The 10,472-nt window shown below is 58.1% G+C and overlaps 1 protein-coding gene across 1 annotated transcript in view; it reads right to left on the bottom strand.

The window, feature by feature from the left end:
• Nucleotides 1-4,109: 4,109 nt before the first annotated feature.
• VIPR2 (vasoactive intestinal peptide receptor 2) overlaps nucleotides 4,110-10,472 on the bottom strand; it is a 70,500-nt gene continuing 64,137 nt past the window's right edge. The window contains exons 10-13 of the mRNA XM_059934374.1: nucleotides 10,138-10,229; nucleotides 6,697-6,826; nucleotides 6,576-6,617; nucleotides 4,110-5,382 (exon numbers count right to left, since the gene is read on the bottom strand). Coding sequence (XP_059790357.1) covers nucleotides 5,209-5,382; nucleotides 6,576-6,617; nucleotides 6,697-6,826; nucleotides 10,138-10,229 — 438 coding nt within the window. The 3' untranslated portion in view covers nucleotides 4,110-5,208. The remainder of the gene's footprint in view (nucleotides 5,383-6,575; nucleotides 6,618-6,696; nucleotides 6,827-10,137; nucleotides 10,230-10,472) is intronic.

Genomic DNA, 10,472 nt, shown 5'->3' with positions numbered 1-10,472 from the left:
GCCATGGGGAACTTCCTCCTTTCCTGGTCACCCTCTTGACTGCCCACCATGGTGCCTTCAGGATCAGTGGGGGGGGGGGGGGGCACGTGACCCCTCCCAGCACCTCTCTCGCTGACCCAGGTTCAGTTACCAGGCAGCCTTGAGTGTCGCCGGCGGGACAGGCCGGGCTTGGTCTTTCTCTCGCTGCGTCTGGAGGGCAAGCTGCCCGCTGGTCTCCATGGGGGCCTCATCAGTGTGGGGACAGGGCCAGGGGGCGTGAGCAGGGATGGGAGGGCCCTGGAAGCAGGCGGGACGCAGGTGGAGGCGCTGGGGGGATTTAGGGGAACCCGCTCCCGCGCGCCCTCTCCTCCCCCGCTCCTGTTCTGCAGGCTGAAGCCCAGATTATTCAAGAAATTTGCCCGAAGCCACAGAGGAGAGTGACATCCTGCGTCCCAAGCCCTGGCATTTCTGGAGCAGCTGGGACATCATAGAGGCAGGTTGGCAGAGGCCACTCACATCATCTGATTTCAGATCTGCCCGAAGGTGCCCTCGCACAGACTCTGAAGAAGCTCAAGCCCCCCTCACTTGCCTTTCTCATTCCCTGCTGAGTTTTCTCCCTGGGCGGGGCCCAGGGACCAGAGCGAGGGGCTGGGCACGCAGGGGGACTGGTGCTTTATGGATAACCCACCTGAAACAGAGCCTAGGCAGCTTGCAGTGACCAGCATGCCGCGGCCCGCGGGCTGCTGAGGGCAGGGCTGCCCTGGGCCAGCTCGGCCCGTTTACCCCATGGGCTCAGCCAAGGCCGCGCCCTCCTGAGCTGTGGCCTCCCTCTGCCGTTGCAAGGCTGTCGCCAGGCCGGAGCCAAGGCCCGGGGTCAGCATGGGGCCACGTGGGGATGGGGGTCGGTGCCATCACCGACAGTCTGCTTTAACCCCTGCTCCAAGCGCTGCAAGGGCATGGGCCAGCAGGTGAACGCTGGGAGAGGTGGCCCCAGGATGTGCTTTCCAACTGCCCGGCTGGTGGACACAGAGTGGACACCCGGTCATGGTTCTTGAGTGCCGAGCCTGGCCCCGGCCTCGCAGATTTTCTCAGCAGTGGCCAGTTGGGCACAGGTTGTGGGGCTGCTGAGCCCTCACAGCCTCGTGTTTGACCACAGCTGTCCCCGCCCACCACCTCTCCTTCCTGGGGGCTTGAAGCCCCTCACTGCCTCTGCCCTGCACTCTGACCCTTCTTTCCCCTCCTGAGCTCTCGGCGATGTTGTCCGCAAAGCCTTGCGCGGTCTCACGGCCAGAAGGACAGACAGATGGACAAATGGAGGGATGGAGAAGGAGACACAACGCAGACCAGATGTGGTCGAGGACCGTGAGCCACAGTGAAGTCCACGAAGGTAATTTAAGTAACTTGGGTCCCTCTCTACTTTCTGTACAAGCGGGCGCCTGGTGGGTCCGGTAACTCCCGAGCTCCCTTTCCCTCCACTCCTGCTCTGCGCACGGACATGCCTTCTTCGGCGCTGCTCTGTTAAGTTGCCCCATCGCCCCCCCCTCCCCCCGAGAGTAAACGCTCTCCACCCACCTCCTCTTCCTTCAGCTTCTCCATCCCCAAGCCCTAAGCCTGTCTGACAAGGAGGGACTCTCTTCTGGGGGGAGGGAAGCCAGCCAAAACCCTTTCCAAAGGCCCCGGGGAGGTGCCGGGGCTGCTTCCGGAAACACGTAGTCCAGCATTCATGAGTGTGTTTCATGCGCGCCCAGAGGCTGGGACTAAACTTACAGAGATGGGGCGCCTAGAGAGCCAAGCACAGATGGTACTTGGGTTTTCACAGCAGGCTGACAGGTTTGGGAGAACACGTGTGCCCATGCATGTGAAAGTCTGCAGCGTGATGAGTCACCTTATGACGGGGTTTAGTATATTGTGGGCCTTTAAATCTGAATGAATTGTAATTATTTTTGTTATGACTTGAAAATCACAAATTTTGCATATTCTAGATTCATGATTATAATGATTAAAACCAGGAAAGCTTGTGCTTTTCAGGTGTATTGAGTTTACTTGTTGCTTCTTATACTTTGCTATCTATAGCATTCAGCATATAGGATTTGTAAAGTCCTAAATCTCCAAAAGAGAGATTGGTGCTACTTGGACTCATTATTTTGTAATTATATTCCAATAGTTTATTTCCCCCTGTTGGTTCTTCAGTGTCAGGGGTTGAATATAAGTAGCTTTAACCAAGATCCCAGTGACAGCTCTGGGGTCATTGTTGGCACTGAGGCCTGCTATCCAGGGCTGTCCGGGACGCCCCTGGGCAGGGGGAGGTGGGACTGCTGTCACGAGTGAGGGGGCCACCCACCGCCTCTGCCTGCTCCACTTTCCTCATTAAACCTTTAGAGAAGATAATGGAAGTGACAGGTCCTTTTCTCTCCATCGTCCAAAGAAGACTCTTCGGTATAAACGATGCCCTAAATCCTTTGTGACGTCCCCAGGCTAAGCAGGGCCTCTTACAGGGCCCGGCGGTCGGCGATGCAAACAGATGACGATGACACACCGCCACGACCTCTGCTGAGTCTTGTCCCCATTTCCACGAATAAGGAAGCTAATCTGTAAACTTTCAGCAGGACCTGCATTCAGGTGGGGCAGCCGACTGGAGGAGCAGGGGCCTGGCTACCTGACGTCTACGTCAGTGGGTCAGGCGGAGGCTCAGAACTAAGGAGAAAGCTTTCTGTACAGAAGAGACGCTCACTGTCCCCAAGGCTAAAGACAGCAGATTGGGGCGAAGAGAGATGGGACCCCCAGTGATGCTGGTGTCTACAGCAGCTTGGTGAGAGGGGCGCTGAGGCCACCTCCTCCAGGGCCGTACCCGCCCAGAGCCAAATGCGCAGGCCCCCAACCCATTCCCGCTTTGGGGACGTTGTTCTGTGGCGATGCTCCAGCACATGCAGAAGTGCTCAAACATTCATCAACAGGAGGTGCGGAATAAACCAAGCGCATCCGTGCCATGGAACATCACGCAGCTGTTACAAGTAAAGCACTTCTGTGTGCAGACAGACAAGATCCACACAGCCTGTCTTCACTAAAAAAGCAAGTTGCAGAAACTTCTATACAATATGACCTACTTTCCACGAAGAAAAAGAAGAAAGAGCGGGAGGGAGGGAGGGAGGGAGAGAGGTTTGCATAGACGTAGAGGAAACTATTGGGAACAAGATCATTCACTCTTGATATTTACTTCTCAAGCAGTAAGAGCCAGATGGAGGACGAAATTCAGAGCTTTTTCACTTTCTGGGTAATATCGGCCTATAATGTCTGAGGTTTCGTAACTCCTCTGTATAATTTCTCTAACCCAAAAACCTGATAAAAAACACCATTGAAAAAGCGCCATTCTTGCTAAGAAAGGAAGGTGCTCGCTATCTCCATCTATAGCGCGGCTCCTGGGCACATGCCCGTCCCGACATCACGTATTCACTTCCCTTCCTTGCGACTGCAACGCATTCCTACCTTAAGCAAATTCTCACGAAGCTCTTTCCGCCAGTGGACAGCTGACAGCGTTCCACCACCTGGCGCTGGGGCTCCCAGAAACTCACCGGAGGCTGGTCCGCCTGCTCATGCCTAAGTCAGCTTCTGGAGAATTTGACTTCCAGCAGTGTGCGGTATCCCTCTTGGAATGAAGCAGTTTGGTTGAACATGGAGTTTATTAGAAACAGGTGTTCTCTGTCTGTGGCGCACATGCAGTTAGGGGCCAGCTCCCGGAAGGCACACACACACACACGGGCACATACGCAAGCACGCGTGTGCTCAGCCCTGGCCCTAGTGAGCAGGCTCTCAGGTTCTGTGGGGCTGTGGGGTGGGTGGGTTGGGAGCCGCAGGGCTGCTGGGTGCCCCGTGCATCACCCCCACCGCTGACCGGATGCTCTAAGGAGCACGTCCAGGCAGGCGGCATAAGCGCCCTGGGGAAGGTGGCTGCTTCCAAAGGCCACAAGCTGCCAGGTGCCCCCCTCCCCACCCCGTATGCCATCCAGGCTCCGCTTTAGATGTGGGAAGATTTCCTCCAAATGTCCTCAGTTTGAGATCCTGGGGCCTCAGGATTTGCTGGTCAGAGTCACCCAGCGAACAGACACGAAATGGGTTTTATTCAAGCGGTCACGCATGGCGGCTTGGGGACATTCCACACACGTTTACAACATTTTATTTGGTCACCCCCTCCTCTGCTAACAGTGAGTGACATTCACTCTCCCCTCTGCTGTCAATCAGGCCAGACCGCCCAGTTCCAGGCTCGCGGCCTTGGCTCCCGCCAGCTGACGGACGTCCAGCTGCACATCTAATGCCCGCGCTCCACCGATGGCCCCGGGTCCCCTGGGAGCTGGCTCTTCAGTTGGTCGTGCAGATCTGGTCACAGCAAGTCGTCTGAGCTGGGGAGCTGGGCTGCTGGGGGCGCCAGGTGGACGCTGCCACTCTTTGACCAGGCTCCTCTCACAGGGGGCCTGGGTGCACACCCCAGAGGGACGCTGCAGGGCGACGGGCCTCGCAGCGCCCACCCCCCGCCCCCGGACGTCCAGCCCGCGTCCTCAGCCCGGCCCTGCCCGCCAGGCCCCGCTCCCTGGATATCGCTGGCACTTGCGCTCAGGTCTGTGACGCCTCAGGACGAAGACTCTGTGGCCTCACTGTTAAAGGGGACCAGTATCATACAGGGGTTGGAGAACTGAGTGCCGCGGCAGAGAAAGAAGAGCCCGGAGGGTGGCGTGAGCAGGACTGGGGCAGGCGGGGCCCACCTGGGCTTGCGGGGGGGTCCACGGAAGCCCTCAGCGGGCGCCTGTGTGTCCTGCACACAAGGGGCTGCCCTGTGGGACCTGGGGGCCGAGGCCGGCGATGCAGGTCATGCAGAGGAAGGGTGGCCACGGCACTCAGGGCCAGCGTCCCAGCTCAGGCCTGTGCCCCCTGAGAACAGGCAATGAGATCAGAAAACCCCCCGTTTTCTTCCACAGTCGCTGGACCCAAGTCCTGGGCTACTGCCACCTTGACCTTTCCTGGTCTCTTCGAAAATGGGTCTGTCTGCACGGCCAAACAACATAAAGAACAAAGTTACCTAAATGCTGGAGTGTAACAACCGTTAGATTGAAATCCCGGGCGGTTACAAGGTAAGCCGGTTCCACGGGTGGGATAAAGCCAAGCCCAGCTCCAGGGGGTCCGAGCTGATTCACCCCAGCACTCCTGGCTGGGGGCTCGGGCTGCGGTGCGGTGGCGCCTCTAGATGACCGAGGTCTCCGTCTGCAGGAAGGACAGAGCGCGGGAGCCGCGGGGGACGTGCAGGGTGCCCTCCGAGCCGTTCCTCGAGATGGACGAGCTGTGCAGCCTGTAGTCCCGGTCGGAGGGCCGGCTGGGGCACAGACTCCGCCCCACCCTCCTCAGCTCGCTCTGCACCTGCGGGTGGCGGGGGGGGGGGGGCGAGAGCAGGCGGGGGTCAGGCGGTCGGGCAAGCTGGGACCGAGACCCCGGCTTCCCGCTAGAGCGAACGCCCGTGAACGAACCGCTTCCCCTTCGGCCCTTTTCTGGGTTTGGAGGGTGTGACATCCACGGGCGGGGGGCGGGGACAGACGGCCCGGGAAGGAAGAGGCGGAAGAGGCTGCGGGACCAGACGAGGGACCAAGAGAAAGGTGGTCAGACTACGGAGCCCAAGGCAGTCCAGAGGCAGCGGCTGCTACACCCAGAACCCGAGAGGGCGGATTGGGCTTTCCAGAAAAGACCTCCCGCGGAAGCCGGGCCGCAGCGCTTTGCCCTCCGGTCCTGGTTCTGCCCCCGGCTCCCGGTGGGCGGGGGCGCCAGGGGCGTCGGAAAGAACGAGGGGAGGGAGGTGCAGGAGGCGCTCAGACGACGCGCGACAGGGAGGAACGGCGCGCAGCAGGCGCCGGCTGGGCCTGGGGAAGCCGCGCGGGATGTCCTGGGGAGCAGGGGCTGCACACAGGCCGGGTGGGGCCCGACGGGAGACCTGGGACGCGCCGGGGCGGGGGGGGGGCCGAGTGGGGGGCAGGGGGGAGCCCGGAGTCCCTGCCCGCCTCCCCGCCGCCCTCGGTCCCGAGCTGGGGCTCTGGGCGCGGGGGGTCTCCAGGCTGACCCTCCCCTATCTGAGCGATCCCTGTGCAGAGGTGCTGCTTAGGGAGAGGAAACGTTTAAACAGCAGAGCCGGCGCTTTTCCTCGGCTGGAAGTTTCCTGTTCCTCCCGCGCTGATGCTGGCTGGCGCTCCCGCTTGGCAGCCCCGAAGGAGGCGAGGAAAGCGATGGAGGGAGGGGAGCCTGGGGGGCGCGCGGGGCAAGAAGGAAGACGAGCGAGGCGCCGGGCGCGCCGCTGGAAAGGCAGCCACGGCCCAGGGGAGGCGAGGGTGTGCGGGGCGGCCGCAGGGGGCTGGCCGGGAGCTCGCAGGTGGACAGGCTCTGGGACGGTGCGGGTCGGCGGGGGTGGTCGAGGTGAGCGGGAAGACGGAGCCGAGCGCCGCGGGCGCCGGGCAAGGGCACTGACCCCACAGCAGGGTGGGCCCTCCCCAGGGGTTTTAGGGGCGTTCCAGGGCCTCCCTCACAAGCCGAGAACCTGTGCTTCCCGAGGAGGTCAAAGGACTTACTTCGCTGTTCAGAAAGCAGTAGAGGACCGCCACCACGAGGCCCTGCAAGCGAGAAGGGCCGTGGGTCAGAGGGCACTCACACCCACCCCTCCCCGGGGATGCCCAGCCCCTCCCCACGCACCTGGAAGGAGCCGATGCACAGTTCGAACAGAATCTGGTATTTGGAGGAGATCCCGATGGGGAGCACGGCGAACACCACATAGTGGACCCCAAAGAGAGGCACGAGCAGCAGGGTGGACTTGGCGAGCCTCCTGCGCCGAAGAGCAAGGGCCTGAGCTGCCGAGGGGACCCGGCGGCCGCGTGCTGGCCAGCCCAGGGGCCCCTAAGTTCAACACCACCCACCCCGTTACGGCAGAGTGTGCACACGCGATGATGACCGCCGCTTTGCCTCATAAAGCAGCAAAGCTCTTACAAGAAATCCTGACGAGTTTGCCAAGGATGACATTCGTCTGAGCAGGTCCGACGGCCCCGTGTGCCACTGGTTTTAATAGCGGAGACCCATCCCCAGCATTTGGAGCATGGGGGCAAGTTTTACTTTCAGATCAAAAGAGCAGACGCAGGGGCTTCCCTGGTGGCGCAGTGGTTGAGAGTCTGCCTGCCAACGCAGGGGACACGGGTTCGAGCCCTGGTCTGGGAGGATCCCACATGCCACGGAGCAACTGGGCCCGTGAGCCACAACTACTGAGCCTGCGCCTCTGGAGCCTGTGCTCCGCAACAAGAGAGGCCGCGACAGTGAGAGGCCCCCGCACCGCGATGAAGTGGCCCCCGCTTGCCGCAACTAGAGAAAGCCCTCGCACAGAAACGAAGATCCAACACAGCCAAAAATAAATAAATAAAATTAAAAACAAAAAAAACAGCAGACGCAGCAGGGGTGGCCCCCTGAGCACAAGCGTGACAGGAAGTGTTCCCACAGACGGCTGTTTATAGGTCCTGGCAGGCGACCCTGCTCTGGATAGCACAGAGTCTGAGGAATCGGGGAACCTGGACCAGATCTAATTTCTCTGCCTATCAAAGAGCTCTTACCCTCCCTAATCAAAGAGCAGATGTTCTTCTCACTGCATTGGTGTTGAAAATAAAATAGCTCAATCCTCCCCCACCCCGCTTCGAAGCCCCTCCCGCTCCCCGAGAAGGTACAGGTCACATTCTTTTGAGTCAGGGCTTCTCAGGCCCCACCTGCACCAGAACCACCTGGAGGTCATGTTAAAACGCAGACCTGAGAATTTGCTTTCCTCTCAGGTGCCCAGAGATGCTGGGGCTGCTGTCTGGAACCCCACTTTGAGGACCACTTCTGTAAGCCACTTCTGACTCTCACGGCCACACGTGAGAATCATCTGGGGGGGCTTTTCAACCTCTTCAAGTCCAGGCTGCTCCTCATCCAATTAAATCAGGCCTCTGCAGGTGGCCCAGCATCTTCCCAGGTGACTCAACCTGGCCCTATGTGAGGCAGCAAGCCCACCATGTTCTGAGGATCTGGAGCATTGGGATCACCAGGGGGCTGGTCAGGAATGCAGGGGCGTGGCCCCCAGGCGGTATGTGTGCACGTCCAGGCCCCCGGGTGACCCCAGCAACCAGCAGCCGCTCCAGCGACCAGCCTCATCCTGGCAACTCTGAGCTGTGGGGACTGAGGCGGGAGGCGCCTCCGTGCTCCTCCCCCACCGTCTCTGCTTGGTGGACCCCAGCCCACACTTGGAAAAAAGTCACCATTTTCTTTACATATTTTTGAGGCACTGTGGCATTTACAACAAGAAGATTTCCTCTGTACTGGGCGATCTGCACAAACTCTGAGGCCCAGGCGCCCTGCACCAGATGTGAGCATGACCTGGGCCTTGGGGGGCAGGGAAGGCCTCACTGACCACCCAGCCGCCGCCACGTGCAGCTTTGAACATTTGACTTTGTAACACCCATGGTGCACTTGCTGCCTTCACCACCTCGGGTCTCTGTCAGCCCAGTGAGTGAAGGCTGGGATTCTGCAGGGAGCTGCCCTTTAGTTAAATGGTAGAGAGAACCTGCCTGGATTCTCATTATTGATCCATCTGGAATTTGCCGTTGTGCTAGTCTCTAGCAAAGGGATTTAGAAGCTGGACCCCTGGGGCCCTGTGCCTGGAGACCTGCCACTACTGTTATGAGACAGATACACAGAAAAGATGTGCTCTGTCTTTTTGTCATCCCGGAAAAAGAATAGATTCTATCATCCCCACTTTATTTCGTTTCCAAAATAAAAGCATCCACCTCTAAGATCCACTTAGGAACACTCCCAGAGAGCCCAAAGGAAAGGTCAGCGTGGCCCTGAATAAGACGTGCAGAAACTGAAAGTCCAGTTTGAAGGGCAGCCTGAGCTGCAGGCACGGGGTGAGTCCAGGAACCAGCCCGGCTTCTCACCTGAGCAGTAAAAATGCTACTTGGAAGGTCTGGCTGAAACCACTTTATCCTTTGTGGTCTGACGTGGAATCCTACCTCTAGGCCTGACCTCTAATGTGGGCTGGGCAGAGACTGTCACACCTCAGGGCACAGTTATATGTATATGTTTACCAAACTCTATCACAACACTTACTGGTGATGGCCACTAAATGTCTTTTGAATATTAACTCTATCAATCCTTATAACCTTGTGACAATTATTATTATTACTATTTCCACTTCACAGGTGAGGAAACTGAGGCAGAGCAGTGCAGTTACCTCCCCCAGGCCTCCAGCTGGTACATAACCCAGCATTGGGCTGCTGACCCCAGGGGATGCCACCTGTCTGTCTCCCCAGGTCCACCCTGCTATCTAAAGGAGGGGAGGGAAGGAGACAGCTGAGGGGGGCCCACCCTGCAGGGGCAGTCAGGTAACCCGCCCAGGGTCACGCAGCTTCTGCAGCTGCAATTCCAACCCCAATCTGCCTGCACCCAAGGCTCCTATCAGCTGGACCAACCACTCTACACTAAACTAGCTTTATTTTATACTCGAGTTGTGGGCTTTATCTTTTCTTTATAAATTCTTGATAGAAATTTATATGATCTTCAAGTTCCTTTACAGAGTTCTCAGATCCTTATTAATTAGCTGGACGATTGTGAGTGATTTACTTAACTTCTGTTCTCTTTCCCATGAGGGAGATGACGATAACCATCTTCATGTTATCATTCAGGCAACAAACATCAATTGAGTTATTATTAAGTACAAGGCCCGACATGAGGTGTCCCCTGGACCCTGTGGTCTGACGGGGAAGAAAGAATTAAATACAAAATACAAACAATGTGTGGCCAAGGAGAAAAAAGTCAGATTACAAAACAGGAGAGTGGGCAGAACACTTCAATAAGCAGCTCTCTAGAGGACATCCACGCTGGAATGAACGAGAGGAACAGGCTTGAATAATTGCCATGGCAACGCTGGCCCTTGGACAAGACAGGCCATCTCCGGGGGTCCCTGTAAAGTGGCCAAGAGCACACTCCTGCGACTAAAGGAGAAAAGCTGGGGTCATCTGCAGGGCCCTCGCACCCCCGTTTTTCTGCTCTCCACACACATACTCAAAGTTTCCAGGCTGCCTGAGGTTGGCTCAGAGCTGGAGCTAAACAAATACTCACTTGTACTGTGACTGGTCATTGCCGCCGACATCTGGGGATGTCAACTTCTGCAGTAAAATTCGTATAATACTAACAAAAAGGATGAAATTGACCTGCAAAAAAAGAGACGACACGTTTGTGTGTGAAGTCCCCCTGCAAGGGAGGTGGTGTGGCCGGGACGTGTGTGGCTCAGCCCCGCCCTAAACAGGGCTCCAGGCACCGCTGTTTCAGAGGCACCAGGGCCCTGCCCCCCTGGTTCTGCTCTTCCCTGCCCCGCCCCCCTGAGTCAGAGCCAGTGTCTCTCTGCTGCATCACATATGTTCTGACCCCAGGCTGCGGCAGCTGAGTTGAGAAAA

The sequence above is a fragment of the Balaenoptera ricei genome, chromosome 9 (assembly GCF_028023285.1).
Source record: "Balaenoptera ricei isolate mBalRic1 chromosome 9, mBalRic1.hap2, whole genome shotgun sequence".
Lineage (NCBI taxonomy): Eukaryota > Metazoa > Chordata > Mammalia > Artiodactyla > Balaenopteridae > Balaenoptera > Balaenoptera ricei.
The sequence above is the reverse complement of the archived record's forward strand: the minus strand, read 5'-3'. Positions and strand labels throughout refer to the sequence as shown.